The 23,091-nt window shown below is 44.9% G+C and overlaps 1 protein-coding gene and 1 long non-coding RNA gene across 35 annotated transcripts in view; one reads left to right on the plus strand and one right to left on the minus strand.

Annotated features, from left to right (window-relative positions):
* Positions 1–23,091, plus strand: part of LOC141731240 (uncharacterized) — a 72,310-nt gene that overhangs the window by 23,468 nt on the left and 25,751 nt on the right. For 10 of the 34 annotated variants that reach the window (XR_012583223.1, XR_012583227.1, XR_012583229.1 and 7 more), the window contains 5 exons: positions 4,841–4,949; positions 7,177–7,274; positions 14,981–15,400; positions 16,241–16,420; positions 20,249–22,588. This is a non-coding gene — a long non-coding RNA (uncharacterized LOC141731240). The other 24 variants (XR_012583248.1, XR_012583243.1, XR_012583238.1 and 21 more) reach the window with 22 other exon arrangements.
* LOC102068352 (myosin heavy chain, skeletal muscle, adult-like) lies at positions 7,775–22,728 on the minus strand. Its single transcript, XM_074555202.1, has 37 exons — positions 22,476–22,728; positions 22,244–22,387; positions 21,996–22,152; positions 21,408–21,435; positions 21,195–21,309; positions 21,017–21,109; positions 20,823–20,886; positions 20,628–20,726; positions 20,423–20,526; positions 20,194–20,332; positions 19,141–19,259; positions 18,894–19,043; positions 18,186–18,356; positions 17,193–17,687; positions 16,434–16,521; positions 16,218–16,335; positions 15,832–15,955; positions 15,259–15,395; positions 14,918–15,173; positions 14,136–14,378; positions 13,858–14,034; positions 13,628–13,773; positions 13,450–13,540; positions 12,972–13,361; positions 12,616–12,742; positions 12,404–12,522; positions 11,938–12,134; positions 11,221–11,404; positions 10,969–11,134; positions 10,673–10,797; positions 10,179–10,487; positions 9,872–10,075; positions 9,465–9,590; positions 9,200–9,370; positions 9,004–9,108; positions 8,766–8,861; positions 7,775–8,070 (listed from the first exon to the last, which is right to left on the minus strand). Exons 1-37 carry the CDS (start codon positions 22,680–22,682, stop codon positions 7,918–7,920), a joined length of 5,937 nt encoding a protein of 1,978 aa, XP_074411303.1. The 5' UTR covers positions 22,683–22,728; the 3' UTR covers positions 7,775–7,917.

Here is a 23,091-nt window from a genome sequence, read left to right on the forward strand (position 1 = left end):
ACTCCCTCATGGAAAGGGTTGTTAGAGACAGAAGAAATGAAACAGGATATTGCAAGGATGTAATCCTCTTTCTTCAAGCTCATGAAATGCATGCACTTACCTGGAAGCCTTCTGCAGAGACAGGCTAGGCTTGTCTCTGGAAGATTTTATAGTGTCTCGCCTACAGATGATGCAGATGGTCCCCCTTTCTTCGGTCAAAACATTTCTGGCAAACCTTTTTTGGCCAAGCATTGTCTGTCAAACTAAGGGCATAATTGCCACTTGATTTGAATGATATAATTAGAACATTTTTATATCTTACTGACTACGTGAATACATCTATAAATAATTTGTCAAGAGTGTTAAGGAGAGAATCTGGACTACTCAAGGCACTTAGAGAACTTGCATGGTTCTATTGCTGCCTTTCTCAGTGATTTGCTCCTTGACCCATGGTAGTTTCCTTGGTATGTTTATACCACAACTTTTCAGTCACGTAATGGTGATGACAACGCCTATGATGCTTTAGGAACATATGCATTGAGAGGAGTGGGGAAAATATGTCAAAAACTAGCAAATAATGTTGGGAACCACTTTTCAGTGGTATTTTCTAAAAAGCAGGAAGTAAAATTCTATTGCAGCTGAGTTTTCTGTATATGACACTCTCAATAGCTTAAATTATTTGAAAAAAAGTGAGTTGGGAGCCTGATCCCAAGTAATGGGAGACTCTACTTTGATATGGAGCTCTTGAATAGATTCCTGAGCTGACTGTTGAGGAATCAAATGTTGCAAATGAGTTAAGGTTGCTTAAAGTACCACCATCAAAGGCATTAGTGAAAGAGTGTTCAATATAAATTTGCAAAAGTACAACAAAGTTTGATGGCAAGGTTTGCTCTATTGCTTGCTGCAAAGATCAAGAAAAATCTACTAAGATGAAAACTGGGAAGCTGAATTCCTTCCAGCTCTTGCCATGTCCAGCACTGAAGTCCTGTGTTTAAATTTCTCCATGCTCATGCTGTTCAGGGAATTCAGGTTCCTCAAGTTTCCTGCTTCAGGCTCTTCCCCAAGTATCTCCTTATTTCTCAGCAGCTGTCCTTTCAGGACAGAAATACCTACTTTAAATAAAGAAGGGGCTACCACACTGCTCAAGCAACTCATATAACACCCATAGGAGACTACAACTGCTCCATACATTATGGGCAGATGTTATTTTGGGTTCTAGTACTCATTGCCAGTGAGTGTTTGTAGAAATCACTAAGAAGGGTATGAAAGAAAAGCAGTGTTGACTTAGCTGGTTTAAATACAGCTGTGGACATAGCTGAAAATAAAGCTTTTTTAGAAATTATCTAGGACAATACATGTAATGTAGCATCCTATGAAGGGTTAAAATAGCCTCCAGAAGTCAATATGATTGTGTTTCTAAAGCACATCTCTCTTGAGCACTCTTCTCTTCCACAGGTGCTGCAAAGTATGTGCTACCTAGCAGTTCCTGGAATGCAATAAATTCCAATCTTACAAAGTCTAGAGTGCTAATTCTCTAGTTGCTTATCTCCCCAGCTTTCTGCTGGATCCTTCATCCAGCCATGTGTTTGCTGCAGTCTGAGGTGCCATCTGGGATCATATTTATTACAAGTTCATCCCTGCTTCCAATATTCAGTTTTGCCTGTCCAGAATTCATGTTGGGCTATTGACATCAGCACTGCCCAAGAATTTCTGTCAGAGCTTGCCTGATGCTGTTGCCCTCACAGCAGATGCCCACATGGCTGAAAACCTCCCTAAGGCAGAGGAGACTTGAGTTTCTACTAGTTGTGGAAATCCCTTCACTACTTTGTCTCTTTAAGGTGGCCCATAACAGACTCTATCACAACATCCCTCATTTTCCTCCTGTTTCTAACAGGATGTCTGCAGCCCCACAGTGGAGCACTGCACAAGAGAGGAGCACTTTGACATAAAGCACAAAACCTTCTCATTTTCCCTATGTATTCTTCCTACACAGTCCATACTGTCCCATGATTATGCTGCTGTGATGCACACTGTCCTGTATTACCTCCATAATTCTGATCACATTCCCCTTCTTCCTTGTAAAATCCCTGCACTTGCAGTTATTCCCTTGTTATTTCTCAGCTTAAGTGTTCTTCCCATAATGAAGCTGATTTTAGACCCTTCTCATTAGGTTAGTAGTCTCATGGCAGATTTCTTTCCTTCTAGTCCTCAAATACAGATGTCCAAAAATCATGGGGAACTCATAGATGAACTTGTGAAGCTTCCAAACAGAGTGAAAGCTCCTGCTTAAGAATCCATTAATATATCACAGGACTGCCAGGTGACCAATGAAATACCATGGCATTAATAGGGCTTATGGGGAAACTAAGAGAACTACAGTGCAGCAAGGCTGATGGCTTTAATTGACAAATGAATTCAGCACGCCTCCCTCAACTCACTTTTTGAGGGCAGCACCAATATTTTGCTTTCTTGGTCTCAGTCCTTAAACTTTACAGTAAGCAACAATAAAATGGGAGAAACCCAATAGGGCACCTGTTCTGGTTTCATGAATTGGTTGGAAGCCCACTGCATCCCACTCTTCCTGAAAATTTTAGCATGTTTTGGAATGGGGATAGAGACACATTCTCCCCCTCCAATGGCTCCAAATTTATCACACAACAAGCTGCTCTCTGGGTAAGACACCAAGGCTCTTCACCATGTGCTTCCTCCTTGTAAAACTTTATTTCATTCCTCCCATTAGCAAAATTATTAAAACATTCTCCATTTCATTTTCTTTGGGGTGATTGTTTATTTTCTCCTGTAACTTAAAAAAACACCAATTCTGTTGCAGAGTGAAATATAATTACTGTGGTGTTTCCTTCCTGATAAAAGAATTCTTTTTATAACTGGGCAGAGCTTAGGGTGCCCTGGAGAGGGCAGGTGGTTGGCTTTGCTGAGTCCTCCTCCAGGGAGTGAAGTGACATCATGTTTAAGGAAGTCCACCTCCTTCTTCTCTGGAAGGGTTGTCAAGCCCTGGAACAGACTGCCCAGGGCAGTGCTGGACTCCCCATCCCTGGAGAGATTTAAAAGATGTGTGGGAACATGGTTTAATGGTAGACTTGGTAGTGCTGGGATAATGGTTAAACATAATGATTTTAGAGGTATTTTCCAACCCGAATGGAGACCTCATGACTCCATCACATTTTGGGGAGTACAGGGCAAGCGGAGGAGCAATTGTTTTGATTTCTTTTCCTGCTTTTATTTCTGCAGTCTCTTTAGGGTACTGACACACCACCTTCATCTCTTTTATTTTCCCTGTGTCTGCTAAACTGTTTGGCATTATGCCCAGAATACTGAGTGACAGTCATTGCCAGGTCCTCCCCTTAGTTATTAGCTAGGATTTGCAGGAATCTTTCAAGAAAAGGATATCGTTTCAGTATAGATTGCCTAAATTCACTTCTATTGGGAAATGAGTATTTAGTATCAGTGTCCTTATATTCTAGGGAAAAAAAAAAAAGGTATGTTGTTCAGTGCCTTGATTCTGCCTTAAAAAACATTTATGGCAATGTGAGACCTAGCTGCTAGAATATCACTTTCTGTTCTAATGTTTTTTCTTGTCACACTCTGTAAGGAATATTATACCTACAAAAATAAGTGGCAATATTTGAATTCTAGAAGCAGGGCATCAGTATTCAGCACTTTTGAGGTAAAAAACATCGCCATTGCCTCAAAACAGCAGAGGCTGAGATAGTGACAGTGGCAGATACAAAAATCATGTAGATTAGAATCACTTACAACTCTTCAAGAAAGAGCAATGGTGTAGCAAGGAGTCTGACTGACTTGCTCATTATTTCCCCCCACTGCCGGAAAAAAGGGATCTCAAATCCTTGCAGGATTTTTTTTTTTTTGTTTGCTGCTGGCCCTGCTGTCACTAAGGTAGGGCCTGCCTAGAGAGGTCAGTTTTTTCTGCAGCCTGTCATGGACAGTCTGAGAGGGAATGCTCAGCCCCTGCTGCAGCAGCTTTTCTGCTGCCCTCTGTGTAAAATGAGAGCTTCCAGGAATGTTAGCAGAAGGCAAGCAGAAATGCCAGAGCACTGCTCTGTAGCAACACTGCTCATCCCCGTACTTCTGCTGGGATATGACTGGACACCCTGGAGAGGGTAAGAGCACATTTTCCATATAAAAGATTGGCTTTCAATTCAGTGTCGCTCCATTAAGGTTCATGCTTTCAATGTTATGTTGAAAGATGCTCAGTGTTATGAGGAGAACATGCTCAGTCCGTAATTTTGATGCGACATCTGATTAGTAAATTTGCCATTGAACTAACATTTCTAATAAATGTGGCTTAAGAAATAGGCTGAGGCAATTTCTGGAAGCAATAAATGATTTCTGAGGAAGAACCACTGAGGACCATAACTGGTAAGACTTAAAAGCTGCAGGTAAAGAATAGGCCACCCATTCTCTACCATGGCAAATGTGAAGAAATGTTCAAAATTTCTGTGTCTAAGTGTGAGAACCTGTGGAGATAAGCTGAATGTCACCGGCTGGCCATGGAGGGGCTGTGATGGCCTTGCTGTCCCTTCTGCTCTAGTCAGAAATTAACTTTTGTAGATCTTAATGTGATTTACATCCACTACATGTCAAATAAACAGAATGCACCTGTCCTAGGGGGAGTTTTAATTATAAATTTGTTTCCAAGTAGGTTCCCACAGAGTGGTATTCTTGGAAGTCTTGGAGTGAGTTTAAGCTGAACATGAGAGGCAAATAAATTGAATAACTCAACATGAGAGGCAAATAAATCCATAATCTGGGATTAGAGGATGGGTAGTTTCAAGAGCATGCCACTCGTGTGCTGCGATTCACACTCCTCTTGTCTCCACAGGCACATCAGCGGAAGAGGTCTGGGCAGGAGATCCCAACCAGGGAGGTGATGCTCGGGATGCCCTTTCTATCCCCTGCCAAGCAGCTGAGGAGCTCTAATTACACAGCAGGTGAGTGGGGTGGGCAACCTGGCAGGCAGGAAGAAGTAATTGAAGCAGCGAGTAACTATGAGAGCAGGTAGGAAGGGGAAGGAAAAGGAAACAATGAAGGAGCATGGTATTAACCTCTGCAGGAAACTCTGTCATAACCTAAAATAAGATGTCCTTGTGAGATCAAAGGTTTGTGTAGCCCAACTTCCTGTCTTTGAAAGTGATGCTCAGGAAGGATCATCAGCATAGAATGGCACTTGTACAGAACTCTCCTACCTCCAGTAATTTGTATTTATGGAATCCCTGAGCAGAATGCAGTGTCTAAGTACTTAACAGCTCATGGAGGAATTTTAACTGATTAATTTCTCAAATGTTCATTTGCTGAACTCATAAGTGTTCCCTGAACATAGGTGATGTTACTGTGATCCTCTACTGACCAAGGCCAACCCATAGAAAGTGAGATCTCCCTGCTGGTCTGCAGTAGAGCAGGGCCCTGAGCAGGGTCCCCTCCATGGCTCCAGGCTGCCATCGCCTGGCACTGGGTGCTGGTGCAGAGGCCTGGTCAGCTGCTGCCCAGGAGCTCCCTGTGACTGACAGGAGCCTGATGGGGCCCTGGGACTGGCACCCCCTGCTCCTCTCACAAGGAATAATGTTGTTGGCTTCCTGCCAAGGATCCTAAAGGAACTTTATGTCAGGTGACAAGTACCAAGCTGAGGAGAAAGCCGATGCCACCTGTGCTGTCAGAGCAACAGCCAAGACCTGAGGGGAATGGCATAGCCACCAATCCCACCTGGTGTCCTGGGCTCAGTGTCCTTTGATTGCCCATGGTGACTGTCCCTGGCTGGGACACGGCTTTTCTGAGCTCCCCAGAGGGCCAGAGGAGTCAAGGTGCAGGCAGGGCTGAGTCTCCATACCCATCATATCAGAGGCACCAGCCCAGCCAGGGCTTCTCCTGCAGCCCTGATACTCCTGGGACACTTCAGGCCGTACTCTGGAGTACAGCCCTACATGAGGGCTGGGAAAGCACAGCTTGAGCAAAGGGAGATGGATGGCAGCCGAACCTCAGAGCAGGCCCTGCCTCAGCCTTCATCCTCACCCAGGAACTCCAGGATGGCAGCTGTGAAATGCTGCACTTTCAGACCTACAGCCCAGCCTGTCTTTTCTATTTGATGGTAAAAATGAGAGAGGCAAAGCCCCATCCACCCCAAGGAGCCCTGGCTGAGTCTGGAAGTACCAGGGCAGCTGCTGTGCTGCTCATGGGACAGCACATCCCAGCAGGGAATGGCCTTGGCACTGGGCTGGCACAGGGCCTTTGCATGGGCTCCAAAGGGGAACACTCTGGATTCAGGTTCTGAGCAGGGAGAGCACGCTCGAGCCCCATTCTGGTGTTTAACCTTTCAGATGGCAATGGAGCTGTGCTGCACTGAGTCTCTCTGGGACAAGAATAGCAGCTGCTGCCTTGGGACACAGCACACGTGTCCAGCTCCTCCAGGGCAGCACGTTGCAGTGCCACACACAAGGCAGCCTACCCGCCCAGGAATGTCTTCAGGCTCTATTAGTGGAAGCAGATCATCCCCACAAACAGGCACGACCCCGCACAGGAGCCTTGGGAGAGTGGGGCTATTCTGGGCTTTGACATTGAGCGTGAAAGGAGACACGTGATGGGCCGATCCTCCTGCCATGGGCCTCCTCCAAAGCTCCTTTGGGCCTTGTCCCCTCCTCCAGCAATGGCTCTTGTGGAGGCTGAGGGGCAGTTTTGTGTGGCCCGGGAGTGCAGGAGCTGAGGGCAGAGGGAGCTGTGAGTTTGCTGGGGGGCAGGGCCAGCCCTCAGTGCCATCATCAGTGCCCAGCTGTGCTCAGGGGAGGCCCTGCCTCAGGGCGTGCTCCTGTCCCTGAGTCTCTGAGGTTAATGCTTGTACCAGCAATTACAGTCAAGACATACTCACAGATTTTATGTGCCCTCTAGACTCTATGCAGACCTACCTGAAGCTTTGGAAATGCCCTCAGGTGGGACTGCTCCCAAGAGGAGCAGGCAGCCTCTAGGTGAGGTTGGGCACGCAAAAGTTCATGCCAGGAGGGAGGAAAAAGTTTAGGATTCTGCCAAGGAGCCCTGGGGAAAAGTTGTACAGTGTCATGAGAAGGAAGTACTAGTCTGGCATCTCTGCAGGGCCTTGGGTGGCTTTCTGAAGGTCTGGGGTTGAAACCTGAGTTCTGCTCCTAAAGAACAATCTCCCATTTCTCTCCATAGACAATACTGACAGGTTCTGGTCGTCAGTGCATTTTAGTGACACTGGAATCAGGCTGGACTTTCCAGCAAGAGCTGCTGAGGCTGCACTTGGGAGACAGGTAAGGTGAGAGCCCTTGGGATATTGCTGTCATGGGTTTAACAAAAAAATATCAGAGTGGTCAGTTTCAACTTCCCTTCAGTGTTGAGATTGTTGAAAAACAAAACCTAACAAAACCTAAACCAGTGCTTAGGGTTTATGAGGGCCAGCATCACAAACAAGAGTAGGAAAAGAAAAAGCAAAAGGATCACCCTCTCTTGATTATCACATGGGAAAGGAGCTGTGCTGAAAGGACAATGGGAGATGCATTAGGAGGATGTGAAGGCAGAAGCTGGACAAGGAGCTGCTGGAGACAGGAGAGAGCACAGGCTGGATTTTTCAGCAGTGGCCAGTCTCTAAGTTTGCAGATCCTCAATCCAGCACTGACCCCTGCTTCTCCCTTGTCCCAGAGAGGAGAAGTAAGGAAACGTCTTCTGCAATGCAATTGCCCGAGGAAGACAAAACCCAAAGAAGAACAAAACCCAAAGAAGAACATAACCCAAAGAAGAACAAAACCACTGATGATAGTGTGTATGCAGAAGAATCTACTATAATTTTATTCACTAGACACTGATGTGGGTACTAAGGCTCATGGCAGAAGAAAAGTGACCAAGAGGTTCACATTTTGTGCAGCCCTCAGGTCACTTTGCTGCCTGGTGACATGCTCACTCTTCCTCTTCTATCCTCCTATGGAACTCGCGGCTCTTGGCTCGGAGCTTGTTGACCTGTGATTCTGCAATGTCAGCCCGCTCCTCGGCCTCCTCCAGCTCGTGCTGGATCTTGCGGAACTTGGACAGGTTCACATTGGACAGCTGCTCCTGAGAGGGAGAAGGAGTTGTTAGTGAGAAGTTTGGGGTTTTCATTCCTTCTGGGCCTTGGCCTGGCAAAATCACAAACCTCCAAAGTCCACTCACTACTGCTTCTACAAAGTCTCACAATGAGATTGATGAGATCTCAGGGTCATTCTCACATATCCCCTTAACTAACTCAGAAGCCCTATTCTGTGCAGGACTGTTTCCACAAAGAAGAAGCCGTGCTCAGACAATCATAAATTCAGGGGCTGTAGGATCCTCAGTCCATCCCTGAATGTTGCATGCCCAGAAACAAGCAAAGGTTCTTTGCAATATTCTAAAAGCAGAATGCAAAGTGGTTTGGGGTGGTACTGCCAACACCTTTCCTTTCTGCTATCAAAAATACTAAAAATAAAATATTTCCAAAATTTCTTTATATATTGTACTGCTGATATAATTCATAAAAATCCTTACAGGTTGTTTTGTGCTTCTAATGCAAAAAATGCTATGTGCATTTGCCCTCCTCAGAAGTCTTCTTAAAGGCTCATTGATTTCATTCTCAAAGGCGAGTCTACTTTGTGAGCCTTTCAGAGAATTTGAAAGCATGTGAAATTGATGAGCATCTCCATTGGCATCTTCTAAATTTCTTTTATCTGTCTACTCAATGGCCAAACTACCTTCTGGGAAAGTGATTCTTGCCAAGCACTCAGAGAGATACTTACAGCCTCCTCAGATTGTCTCTTGTAAGATTTCACTTTCATTTGCAGCTTGTCCACCAGATCCTGCAGCCTCAGAATATTCTTCCTGTCTTCCTCAGACTAAAGCAGTTGGTAAACAGATTAGAGAGTCAATTCTTGGTTCTGCATCACGTGAGGTTAACCATTCCCCTTGGGGATGGATTGTGCAAAATGTAACTCACTGTGAGAAAGCCCTGTGAGAGCAGGAGAGCTCCTGCCTTACCTGGTAGGTGAGTTCCTTCACCCTGCGCTCGTACTTGCGCACGCCCTTCACGGCTTCAGCGCTGCGCTTCTGCTCAGCATCAACCTCCCCTTCCAGCTCCCGCACCTGCAAGGACAAGCCCAGCCCTGCAGCTGCCCTGCCAATGTCTCTCCAAGGAGGGACACACTCACTCAGGCACAGCCCCAGCCCTACACACCCTGGCCTCCAGCTTCTGGATCTGCTTCTTCCCTCCCTTCAGTGCCAGCTGCTCGGCCTCATCCAGACGAAGCTGCAGGTCCTTCACTGTCTGGTCCAGGTTCTTCTTCATCCTCTCCAGGTGGGCACTGGTGTCCTGCTCCTTCTTCAGCTCTTCTGCCATCATGGCCGCCTGATCAGAGCAAAAGGTCAAAGACATTTTGGGACGGGAGATATTTTTGGGAGAGTACATTAATCATCAGCAATGCCAGGAGTGCCCAACTCACATCTGTGATGGCCTTCTTGGCCTTCTCCTCAGCATTGCGGGCTTCCTGGATGGTATCCTCCATTTCACCCTGGATCTGGGCAATGTCTGTTTCCAGCTTCTTCTTGGTGTTGATCAGGCTGGTGTTCTGTGCAATGGGAAGAACATGGCAGGAGTTGAATTCTAAAACCTGCCATAATGAACTTTCTCCTGAACAAACACTTTTCCCTTCCAGATTCCAATTCTTACTCTGGAATTATTGTTACAATGGTTGTTTACAAAATATGAGGCGTGGGCTTGGCAAAGAGATGTAAAACATGCCTCTCCTTGGGGAGAGGAGCTGTAAGGACTTTCTAGTACTGCTGGTTCTCTGGTAAATTCTAGCCCTCTGTGTTTGGTCAATGTCAACACAGCTCTTTGTTCCCTGACCTGGGTGTGCAGGAGCTGCACACGTTCTGTGGCATCCAGAAGCTCCTGCTCAGCCAATTTCCTCGACCGCTCTGTCTGCTCCAGGGCTGCCCGGAGCTCCTCAATTTCAGCCTGCAGCAAGTTTGCTCTGCGCTCCACCATGGCCACCTGCTCCTTCAGGTCATCCTGTGTCCTGAGAGCATCATCCAGATGGATCTGTGTGTCCTGGAAAGAAAGAGAAAAGAAATTACAATGTGTAAGTGTGCACTTGAGTGGCAATAATATTAGGCATCTCATTTTTATCTTTCTGTAGCTTTGCTGAATGAACCTTGAGCACTCCCTGTGTATTTCTCAGATTCTTCTGTGCCTCTGCAGCCACACGGTTAGCATGACTCAGTTGGATCTCCATTTCATTCAGGTCTCCCTCCATCTTCTTCTTCAGTCTCAGGGCTTCATTCCTGCTCCTGATCTCAGCGTCCAAGCTGCTCTGCAAGGACTCCACAACTCGCAGGTGGTTTCTCTTCAGCTGGTCAATCTCCTCGTCCTTCTCTGCTATCTTCCTGTCAATCTCAGCCTTCACCTGGTTGAGCTCAAGCTGCAGGCGCAGGATCTTCCCCTCCTCATGTTCCAGGGAGGCCTAGAAAAGAGGACACAAACATTGATAACATCAATAAACCTACTGCTTCATTTTAAGGAATGACAAAAAATTTCCAGAGATCTCAGCTGTCTGCACTCCCCAGCCAGAAGAGAGGACAACCCAGGCCCTTTCCACCCTATTTCCTCATTTGTTTAATGAAGACACCAATGACTATGGTCATGTACCTCAGCTTCCTCCAGTGCAGCCTGGATTTCAGATTTCTCCTGCTCAATCTGCTTCTTCACTTTCTCCAGCTCATGAATTGCCTTTCCTTGCTCCGCAATCTGCTCCGTGAGGTCGGAAATCTCCTCTGTGGGAACAAAGATCAATGGCATGGTCAGGCACAGAGCAGAATGGGAAGGGCCCTGTCCCACCAAGGGGACAGGCATCTCTGCAGACCTGCAGGCACAGAGCCATGAACAATGGTGGGAATGGGTGATAGTGAGAAAGGCCAGGGAGGAGCAGAGGGCCAGGGACTTACGCTGCAGGTTCTTGTTCTCCCGCTTCATTGTTTCCAGGTGGTCCAAGGACTCCTCATAGGCATTCTTCATCTTGAACAGCTCCGTGCTCAGAGAGCGCGACTCCTTCTGCGAGGCCTCCAGCTCAGCCTGCGTTTCCTCATACTTCTGCTTCCATTCTGCCAGGATCTGAAGAGAAATGGGGGGTGAGTAGGGCTGTGGCCATCACGGGGCCCTGCTCTGGCCAGGAGTGCTGGTGCTGGAGGCCAAAAGACCTTGTCAAAGTTCTTCTGCTTCTTATCCAGAGCAGCACAGGCAGCATTGGATCTCTCCACATCAATCATCAGGTCCTCCACTTCATTCTGCAGCCGCTGCTTTGTCTTTTCCAGGGAGGCACATTTGGCATTGACAGCCTCAACATGCTCCTCTGCATCCTGCAGGCGCTGGGCAAGCTTCTTCCTGCGAAGTAGTAAGCACAGTTCTTAACTGGAAATGTTGGTAGATATTGATTATCATACTCACCTGGGCACTAAGACACTTAGTATTTGTCCCTAATGCACGTGGTCCAGAGCCTATCCCTACCAGTCATTTTTTCCTATTTCATTTCCCCAAAGTCTTCATAGAGTCATAGAGCCATAGAATTGATTGTGTTATATTGGACGGGACATCAAAAATCCATTAATTCCATGCCTTGGGCAGGGACACCTTCCAATAGACCAGTTTGCTCCAAGTCCTGTCCAGCCTGGCCTTGAACACTTCAATGGATAGGGCAACCACAGCTTTTCTGCAGTCTTGATATCCCTCTGCACTTTGCAGAATCCCATACATGTCCTTTCTCCTGCATTCTTTGTCATATAGCCTGTTTTCCTTGTATGTTTCCCTTTCATATAACTCCTCAACCTTCTACCAAACTTTTGCCTTTGGAAATCTCAGTGATGTCTTAAAGCTTCCCTTATTGGCTTATGCCGACCTTCCACAATAAGCTCACATACTTGGCCTCCTCGAGCTCCTCCGTGCGCTGAATCGCGTCCGTCTCGTATTTGGTTCTCCACTGGGCCACTTCACTGTTGGCCTTGGACAGGGCTCGCTGCAGCTCCCCCTTGGCCTCCTGCTCCTCCTCATATTGTTCCCGGAGCAAGTCACAGTCGTGGCGAGCGGACTGCAGGGCGTGGGCCAGGGCGTTCTTGGCCTGGTGGTAAAAATATGGCGATGAGGAGTAGGTGTTTCCTGGGAAATTTCTCTCACTGGTACTTATACACTGATAAAGGTCCCAAAGAGATAGAGATTAACTGACTGCCTCATAAAAACATGGGAGGCCTGCACTGCAAGGGCCTGGATTGCATCTTCTAAAGGAACGGTTTGAACTTTTAATTGAATCACATTTGGAAGCTTTGAACATTTCCCAAAAACCAATATTATGTCAAATATTTATTTCATATGTAATGTGAATATCTTCACCTTGACCTCCTCCTCTAGCTGCCGCTTCAGTTCTTCAATCTGCTGGGTGAAAGCCTGTTTTCCTCTAGACAGCTGAGAAATTAAAGCATCTTTTTCTTCCACCTGGCGTCCATATTCACCTGAAAAAGTTTGCAATTGAGACAAAATTTTAAGAGCCAAGAGAGCAATTTATGGGGTTCTCCATTTCCAAATTACAGACAGAAGGGCTGTACCAGATTCTGTCTGCAGACGAGCTCTTTGAGCACTAAGATCACTAATCATGCGCTGATTCTGCTCCTCCTTTGTTTTATACTCGCTCAGCTGGTCTTCCAGAGTGCGGCACATCTTCTCCAGATTTGCCTAGATATCAATTGTACATTAAAAAAAAAGAGTAAATACCTTGATCCTGCCTTCTTTTAGCAGGAAAATATGTCCAGAAGATGCAGTTGACATCTTGGGACTATTCATGCACCCACACTTCTACATGAGATTTGGAGAAACCATTTACATAACAACCTGATAAAAATTAAGTCATATATGATTAAAGAAAAAATACCACATCAAATTCCTAATAAACATAATTGTGTACCTTGGCTTTAGACACAGACTCTATGTTGCTGGCCAAGTCATCAATCTCCATCTTCATCTCACTCTTCTCCTTCTCCAGCTTCTGCTTCACGCGTTGCAGGTTGTCGATCTGCTCGCCCAGCTCAGCTGTGCTGTCCGCGTGCTTCTTGCGCAGGGCGGCAGCCGTGGCTTCGTGCTGCAGCGTGGCCTCTTCCAGGTCACGGCGCATCTTCTGGAACTCTGCCTCACGCTTCTTGTTCATCTCCACCTGAGCTGCTGTGGCCCCTCCTGCTTCTTCCAGGCGCTCGCTGATCTCCTCCAGCTCCCTGGACAGGTCAGCACGATGCTTCTCCGCTTTAGCGCGAGAGGTTCGCTCTGCCTCAATTTCCTCCTCCAGCTCCTCAATGCGGGCCTGCAGAACAGCAGGGACCCTTCACAGCTGTGCCCTCCTCCTGCCTGAGCTGAGCCTGAGCAAGGCAGGGCAAGGCACAGAGACTTGCCTGCAGCTCCTTGATCTTCTTCTGAAATTGTATGCCTAGAAGTTGCTCATCCTCGATCTTGCTCTGGATCTGGCTGATTTCAAAGTCTTTCCTTTGGGACAAGTGAACCGTGTTAGAGCTCCAAGAAACTAGACAAGTGCTGCAGCCCAGCACTCATGGGCCCCAGAGCCACACTTACTTCTTCAGTTTCTCATCCAGCTGCTGCTTATCATTCTCCAAATCCATGATGCTGTCCTGGGCCAGCTTCAGGTCTCCTTCCAGTTTCCTCTTTGCTCTCTCCAGGTCCATGCGCAGTTTCTTCTCTTGCTCCAGGGACCCTTCCAGCTAAACACAACAAGACCATCAGGGCTCTGCCAGACAGCTTGGACTCCATACCTGTCCTGTTCCTGCTTTGTATCTTATGCTTACATCATCCACTTGCTGTTCCAGCTTGATCTTGGCTTTGGTCAGAGTATTGACTTTGTCTTCCTCTGCCTGCAGGTCATCCAGGGTCTGCTGATGTGCCTCTTGGAGGGCTTTCTTCTCTTTTGTCAGCTTCACAATGGTCTCATCCAAAGCTGCCATCTCCTCAGTCAGGTTTTTTACCTTTGAGAAGAAAAGGAGCAAGCACAGACAGAAAATGGTGCTTAAAACTTTCTAACAGGACAAATTTTTCCAGAGTGCGAGTGACAGGTTCTACCTCATACCTTGTTTTCGGTGGCATGTTTTTCCTTCTCCACCTTGGCCAGTGTTAGCTCAAGGTCATCAATATCTTTCTTCAACTCTGAACATTCATCCTCCAGCTTCCTCTTCTTGGCTGTCAGCTCAGCATTGATTTCCTCTTCATCCTCTGCCCTTTCAGTCACCTCCTTGACTTTGGCTTCCAGCTGGATTTTGGTTTTGATGAGCTGGTCGCACCTTTCCTCAGCATCAGCCAAAGCGTCTGCTTCCTGTTAGGGAGATGCCATTTTTAGGTATATGGTTTTTTGGGGAATATTGAGATACTTAATCTTCATAGTTCATGGTCTTGGATAGTAGTTTTGTAGTTTAAAATTTGATTCACGTTCCAACAGAATGACATTTAATATAAAATTGATTTTTATATTGTGGGTTTTGAAACAACCAGGTTTAAAAGCTAAAACCAAGTAAATTCTTTTTTAATCTACCTGAAGCTATGAGTATTTATGTATTTGTGCAAGGCATAGAGTCCAATATTATCTCATAATATCAAACATAGGATCAAAGTGCATGATAAGAAAAAGATATAAGAATATCTCAGCATACACTGTAGAAAAGTGTCACCTAAGTAATATTTTGACTGCAGATACCTCACAGTCCTTATAGAAGCTAGTTATACCTTTTAGAGCACCGCTAAAAGAACAATTGAACTGAACTAAATCAAAGTTTCTATTTGGTTTGATAATGTATTTATAAATAGCAACCTGATAGTCACAGTAGAATTAGGAGAATGCGTGCTGGTGGTACTCACAGACTGAACCTGGAGCTGCAGGTCATTTTTCTCCTGCACCAGTTTCACCATTTTCTCTTCCAGCTCCTTCCGCTTTGCCTCAGACTTTGCAAGCTCCTCCTTGGTTTTCTCAAATTCTTGTTTCATGTTGGCCATCTCCTTCTCAGACTCTGCACTCTTCAGCAATGGCTTGATCTTGAAGAACAGCTTCATCCATGGCCAGTGTTTGACATTCATGAATGCACGAATGTTGTACTGGATGCAGAAGATGGATTCCCTGAAAGATAAGTCAAATTAATATTCAATATTTACACCATGATGACACAATAAGCCAAGTACAGTGACCCTGATCTAAAGTCTACCTTCTCTCCACCATTTTCTGGTACTCCGTCCTCGCCAGGAAGCCCCTGCACCTGGCCTGGGTGCGGGTGATGAGCTGTGCCAGCTTCTCATCCCTCATCTCTTCCAAAAGGCCTACCAGCCCAGCTTTGAAGAACACCTTAGGTGAGAACAAGAAAACAGATGCAGTGTCAGTAGCCTGATACCCTGCCCTCATGACATACTCTATGGAAGTTAAAAGCAAAACCACAAAGAATATATGTGGTGGCAGACACTGTTTTATAACAGGCTTCTGGGTACTTGCAGTTGAGGATCTATAATACCCAGACATTTTTCTTTGATTTTTATTCACCCATGATTCTTTTATTCAACAACTTTGTCTTAAATAGGAACTTGATTAACCCTTAATTAAAGTCATCCTAATACCATGAATTTCAGTTCATTCAGTGTTGAGTAATCAAGAATCTGGTTGATTTATTTTACAGTATTTCTTATACCCTATTGGATCATTTCATGTGCTCTCTGGAGTATCTGAGTGTCAGTATTAAACCATGCTAACCAAAACCACGTAGCACTTGAAGCAAACAATCTTTTACCTTAGTGTGACCAAATTTGTATTGAGTATGGTCTATGTCAATCGATCCAAGAAGTTTCTCACATGCCTTCTTGCTGTCAATGAACTGTCCCTCTGGGATAGCACTGGCATTTAATACTTTGTATCTGAGAAAGAAAATGGAAGGACTTGCTTTGAACTCCAGAATATTAAGGGTCTTTTCCAACCTAAGTGATTCTGTGAACATGAAGAGGTCTGTTGTTGAGACCATCTGGCAGGTACATGGCAAGAAAGAGTCTCAAGAACTGCTGAGAATAAACAGCACTTGTTAAACTGAAACTTTAGAGAAGACTTTAGGCACAGGAGGGGAAGGTTAGATTTCAAAAGCTAAGATGGGTAAGGTGATCCAGTAAGAGAATGAAGTCTGACCTCTGTTTAAAATCTGCATACAGGACTCTGTTGGGAAACCCTTTCCTGCAGATCCTGATCCCTTCCAGCACGCCGTTACAGCGCAGCTGGTGCAGCACCAGCTCGTGCTCCATGGCACCTGGCAATGCAGAGCACAAATACATGCCATGTTCTGTAATACAGTGAGGAAGAGCTCCACTACACTGAAAACCTTCAATGTACATGTAAGTCTCTTACCAGGTGTTTTAGTTTCATTTGGAATGATGCACCGTACAAAATGGGGGTGGGTGCTTCTCAGGTTGGTCATCAGCTTGTTTAAATTCTCCTGGGAGAGTCATTAAGAAAAGCTGATATTAGCAAATGTCATTTCTGCTGTAAGCATCAAGTCCTCCTAAATGAGATACTATACGAAAATCAGCAGAACCCTGAACTCAAGCTCTCTGTACCAGTTTTTCTGACTTTCCACAGATATTTGCTATAATTAACTTAGTAATCTGAGTAATGTTTAGGAAAAACTGTACTCTTAAATATACTATTTTAATACATTTCACTGACTCTAGTGGAATGCCTTCATTTGAAAAGATATCCATTTTCTTTTGGATATACCCAGAGAGATAAAGCAGTACCCCTAAAAGACAGTGTGAAGAATTCTTCAGTAGGTATTTAGGCAGGGTCATATGGAGCACACTACATAGAACCTTTGTGTTTTCCCTAATGAAAGCAAAAGGGACAAAACCAACAAGCTGAGTTTTAAATGTCTAGATTATACATTTGTCTTGTAGGGTGTGCTGAGATGAATCCCAACCTTAAACAAATGGAAAAACTGTGCATTCAGTGAAATGAAGTATGAGTAGATTGACTGGATTTATTCCTAGCAGAATGGAGCCCAAGAACTTCAGAATCTTTTAACAGAAACAAATCAAAACAAGACTTAGCTGTAGTAATTGGTGGGTTTACTCCTTGACTTAGGAGGAAATAATGAATTCTTTACTGTACCCGAAAAAGAGCTGAGACAGTCTGGAAGGAAGAACCCTTCTTCTTGCCTCCCTTCTTGCCACCACCACCACCACTAGCTTCAGCTAAATTGAAAATAAAACAGATTTTAGAATTTGTTTTGGACTTTTTTTTATTTCTTTTGGCAAACTGTAAATCAGCGAAAACATGGAATTCAAAGAACCAACCTGCATCTGCTCCACCATAGTTGGCAAAGAGTAAAGCCAGGGTCTTCACAGATGATTTCTGGTACAGCCCAATGACAGTTTCATTCAGAGGGTCCTTGTTCTTCTCCAGCCACCCAGTGATGTTGTAGTCCACTGTGCCAGCATAGTGCACCAGGGAGAAATGGGCCTCAACCTTGCCTTTGGTAGGTTTTGGCTTCTGGAAGTTGCTGGACTTGCCCAGGTGCTGGTCATAGAGTTTGTTCTTGAAAGAGGTGTCAGTTGCCTTGGGGAACATGCACTCCTCTTCCAGGATGGAGAAGATGCCCATGGGCTGGGAGAAATCACAAGAAGAAACCAATTGTAATTTATCTTTCAAGGCAATAATGATCTTCACCTAGGCACAGTAATGGAACATAGACTGAGATACACATAAGAAAATATTATTATTTAATTCCATTTTCTTCTAGAAAGTGGTATTGATCACACTGATACTTACATTTTTGAACACAAAATTACTCATAAAAGAAATAGAAATTAATTTTGTTTCTGTTGACAATGTGCCCTGTAAAATCCGAGCATACACAGATGTGTCGGACAAGTTGAACGTGAGCCATTGCAGCAAAGGCACCAACTCATCCTCAGCCACACCGTGCTGCTCACAGCTGAAGGGAGTTAATCCTTCCCCTCTACTCAGCTCTGAGAAGAAACATCTGGAGTGCTGTTCCAGCTCTTGGCTACCCAGCACAAGGGAAACATGAACATAGAAGATCCCTTTGGAAAATGAGACCAAGAGATTCCATGCATGGAACTGATTTGAAAGGAAGGATACCTTCTCAATGAGCTCAATGCAGGCAGCCAGGTCCATCCCAAAATCAATGAATGTCCATTCAATGCCCTCCTTCTTGTACTCCTCCTGCTCCAGCACGAACATGTGGTGGTTGAAGAACTGTTGCAGTTTCTCATTGGTGAAGTTGATGCACAGCTGTTCAAAGCTATTGAACTGGCAATAAAATTAAAAAGATGCATATTTGAAGATGCAGGAATAATTGCAAGACCTCCTCTTTTAAAAATAAGGAATGCAGTTAACTTGACTTCCCATGCATTTCTTCAGTCTGTTTTATGACATTATGAAAAAGAGAAAAGGCTCAAAATAATTGTCCACAAGGAAATTGTTTTCATTCACAAAATTTAAAGATAAATTATACATCTTGTTTAAAGATAAATTATACATCCTGTTTAAAATGAGACCATGTTACTGGGAGAAAGAACCCAAGCTTAGGACTATTGCGATTACATGTCTTTATACTGTCTTGGGTCTGATCATATAAACAATGAACTTTTTTGATTGGACCATTTTGAACCTTTGATTTTGCACATCTTTAAATAGCACAAGTCCTTTGAAAGGCCCTTTTTTTACTTAAAAAAGACAAATAGCTATAATCATGTGATGATATTATGTTCTCTTTAAAAATGTCTCTCAAATTGATCGTAACATTCAGTTGTCAGTTCCAAATAGCTCTTACCAAATCTTACTTACATCAAAGATCTCAAAGCCAGCAATGTCCAGCACACCAATGAAGTACTGCCTGGGCTGCTTCGTGTCCAGCTGTTCATTGATGCGAACAACCATCCACAGGAACATTCTCTCATAAAGCGCCTTTGCCAAGGCACCCACAGCATTGTGCACCTACAGGGAAAAATACGTGGAGTTACAATACAAGGCACAGGAGAATCAAAAGGATATTCATTCTACACATGGTTACAGTTTGCAGCATGTCTCTTACCTGCTGTGCTGTTTGGCCCTTGGTCACGTATTCATTGCCCACCTTGACTCGGGGGTAGCAGAGGGCCTTCAGCATGTCAGCTGAGTTCAGACCCATCAGGTAGGCAGCCTTGTCAGCAACTGAAAAGCCAGAGGAAAAAGGAAGAATTTTATGTCCAGCCGGCTTTGAATCCTAGAGCATTCCCTAAAGGCTGAATGGTTCATATTTCTAGTGTTTGAAAACTTTTGATAGACTCTTGTAGAGGGAATCTTTGTAACATCACACTTGCCATTATGCACATTGAGCTTTTCTAAAAATAATCAGTTTGAAATTTTTCACTGCAACACGCAGAAAGTAATGAAGTTTTCAAAAATCTCCTGGCACAAAACTGAAAACTGAAGCTTGCTAGTCTGAGTGCAGTACACACGCAGCTCAGGAGCTGCAGTGATAACAGTCAGGTACTGATCTACATTCAGGTGATCAAAACCAGAAAATAATTAGAGTGAAATGCAGAGATAATATCTCTATTCTCCTTCAAACCCACATCCTACAGCCTTTTCTGAGCTTTTGTTTCTGATATTCAATAAAACTTATTGGGTGCTCCCCACCTGCCTTGTCCTTTAACAAGAGGAGGCATTGCTCACAGAACTGAAGACAGGTTGTAGGCCCTGCGCCAACAAAGGAAAGGAACTAAATAACTCCTCTCACAGCTGACTTCCCTGAGCACCTCATAGGTGAAGGTGCATGGGAATATGGTTCCCTGTCGTGTTAGAACTGAATCACTGGGCTGTTTCACAATTCCAAGCCATATTCCAGCAAAAGTATGACTAAAGGAACATCCATAATGCCTTAGTTCTTGAAAGAGTATGAAGACCAATTTAAAGTATTAATTGTTCATAGCATAAGTTATGTAAGTCCTTAAATCAGAGCATTTCATGTACTAAGGACAAGGGACAGCTGTTTTTTCCTGGATGATTGTTTTCTTTGGAATCTGAAGTCTAACAGTGAAAAACTTTTGCTGTCTTCAACATATGTAGTGGCTTACAGAGGGTTAATTATTGAGTTTGATAATACCTTCAGTGCCTTCAGGCTCTGCTTGCTCCTCTCTTGGTTTCTGCTTGAATTTCAGGTTCCCATAGTGCATGACAGCCCCTGTCAGCTTGTAGATGGCTGTCTTTTCATCAGCAGTGAAGCCCAAGATGTCAATGGCACTCTGGTAATACAATGAACAAAGTGAAATATTTGCACGTTATCTGCTGCATGACCTGTGTCTCTTGACCTTGGCCTCTTGTACATTACTTACATCTGTTGCCATCAACTCCTCCTTGTCATCAATGCTGGGGACAGTGATCTCACCTTGACTCACAAAAGGGAAGTCAAATGGGTTGGTGGTGATGAGGAGCATTTCTGAAAACAAATGTGTTTGTGGGTTAAATTTAATTAATCTTGTAAAAGAGTTGAATGTTGTTCAGAGATTTTCCTCTCAAAAGCTCAGGGATGTCTCCTACCAATTAGCTCTGGCTTCTTGTTGGACATGATCTGATAAAAGATGTGGTAGCTCCTTTCCGCCTTGAGCTGGAAAGTGACTCTGGACTTCTCCAGCAGATCTGGCAAGGATGGTAGAATGAGTTAGGCACTTGTGGGAATGTACATGGAGATGGGAATTTGGGAAGGGATGGGAGCAGTCCAGGAGAACTTCTTACAAGTTTCAATGTCAGCAGAAGCCAGTTTGCCTGTGGCACCAAAGTGGATTCTGATGAATTTGCCCTGTGAAGCAGAAGCAGCAGCAGGTCAGCCTGGATGTGTTCTGCTGATGTCTCCTTTGCATGAAGAACCCTTCAGGCATCAAGTGTGTTGCCATGAGCAGGGGGAGATCTTATGCAAAGCAAGAACTCACAAAGCGTGAGGAGTTGTCGTTCCTCACGGTCTTGGCGTTTCCAAAGGCCTCCAGCAGTGGGTTGGCGCTGATGATTTGATCCTCAAGCGTTCCCTGCAGGGACATCATTATTCAGTGACTGTGTTGGGTTGACAGGATAGTGGCAGGCCAAGCATTCAGTCTGTCCTTCCTGACTCACCTGCATTTTGCCTGATGACTTCTCCTCTTTCTTCTTCTCTCCACTGGCTGCAATTGTTGCAAAGTACTGGATGACACGCTTGGTGTTCACAGTCTTCCCAGCCCCGGATTCTCCGCTGCCAAAGCCAAGAGAGAAGCAGAGGGTGCGTGGTCAGGCAGGAGGGGCCCTGGCACCGGGCAGCCCTGCAGGGACCCGCGCAGGGGGGGTACCTACGTGATCAGGATGGACTGGTTCTCCCGATCTGTGAAAGCAGAACAATGACAGATGTGTTAGCAGCTGATCTGGGTAAAGCTAAGCTGAATGAGAAGTAAAACTGCAAACCAAAGTTGGAGATTCTTCAAAAAGTCCAAGACTACCCAATTCCCTTCTATGTCCTAGTAGTATTAAGCATAAGCCCAAATGGATACATTGAACAGTCAGAGACATCTGGACCTGAGACAAGCTGTGTATCATTTTCCCTTCACATAATTTTCCTCAAGAAATGAAACCAAAGTACCAACCCAAGTTCAAATACAAGAAAAAATAACTTTTTCTTTCTTATCAGTGAAAAAATGTAGAAACTGAGCCAAGTACTATTTCAGCAGTAGGAGAGTGTAGAATTTTGTACAATTAAATATAAATAATTCACCATGATAAGTTCATGAATGCTCCTAGGTCAGTTTCACTTGAAATTGTCTACTACATAAATGGACCAAGTTCACAGTCATGCTTCTTGGTGGCTCCAGCTGGCTTCTCACATGCTCCAGTGAGATCAGCAGCCCTTTATTGATTAGATTGCTGTGAGGGAGGCCAAACACTCACCAGTCAGCATGAACTGATAGGCGTTGTCAGAGATGGAGAAGATGTGTGGAGGGGCCTCCTGGCGCTTCTTGCCTCGGTAGGCCAACACCACCTCGGGGTTGTACACCGGCAGCCACTTGTAGGGGTTGACAGTGACGCAGAAGAGACCCGAGTAGGTCTGCAAGGAAGGGACACAGCACGTTGCCTTGCCCTGAGCCTGGCCCAGCAGCTCCTGAGGCTGCCCAGAGGAAGCTGCTGCTGCCACTTACGTAGATCATCCAGGCTGCGTAACGCTCTTTGAGGTTGTACAGCACAGCGGGTTCGTGCAGGTGGGTCATCATGGCCATGTCCTCGATTTTGTCATACTTGGGAGGGTTCATGGAGAAGATCTGGTCATCCTTCACGGTCAGGGTCTGCCACAGAATAGAGAGATGTATGTATGTCAGCTAAGAACCCAGCGAGGGAAGCAAATGTTGTTTTTGAACCTTGTTTTTGACTCACCTCTCCCCCTTCAGTCTTGACAGTGACTTTTCCCGATTCCCTGCTCGTGATTGTCCCTTTCACAAAGGATTCTTTGGGATGAACCACAAAGACTGATGACTTGGCATCAAAAGGTTTGTTCTGGGCTGCAATTCTCTCCTTCTCCGATTTTCGGAGGTAAGGAGCTGCCTCCCCAAAAACAGCCATCTCAGCATCGCCAGAGGCCATGGCTGCCCTTTACTGAGGATATCTCAGCGGATGACTCTGAGGAGAAAAAATATGGTACTGATTATTTCTTCTGTAAGATTTGGGGAAATTTTCATCCTGTGCCTTGGTGTCTCTTCATTCTCAGGATACTTTAACATGAGATAACTAGAAACTTAATTTTATGTCAAAACAAGAGGCTTTCATGGATGCAGTCTAGGTCTTCCAACATTCATTGATGACCTTTTCAGAACTGTGGATTTAGTGCTTTAAGAATACTGTGCCTGTAAGACAAGAGTGAATTTGTTGAACAAGTTTCACTAAGACATCCTTATTAGGAATGGAAATAGAAGAAATTGTAAAAAGGATGAACAGTGAAATAAAACTACTGAAAAACTGTAGTATAGGTGACCTACAGTTTTGGAAAACAATG

Source organism: Zonotrichia albicollis, chromosome 19, assembly GCF_047830755.1.
Source record: "Zonotrichia albicollis isolate bZonAlb1 chromosome 19, bZonAlb1.hap1, whole genome shotgun sequence".
NCBI lineage: Eukaryota > Metazoa > Chordata > Aves > Passeriformes > Passerellidae > Zonotrichia > Zonotrichia albicollis.

Coding starts and splice junctions, on each gene's coding strand:
- LOC102068352 (XM_074555202.1), bottom strand. CDS start 22,682: ATGGCCTCTGGCGATGCTGAGATGGCTGTTTTTGGGGAGGCAGCTCCT. Junction 21,310..21,407: donor AACCAGTCCATCCTGATCAC/GTAGGTACCCCC, acceptor TGGCTTTGGCAG/CGGAGAATCCGGGGCTGGGA. Junction 8,071..8,765: donor AGAGACAATCTGAGGAGGCT/GTAAGTATCTCT, acceptor TCTCCCTCTCAG/GAGCAGCTGTCCAATGTGAA.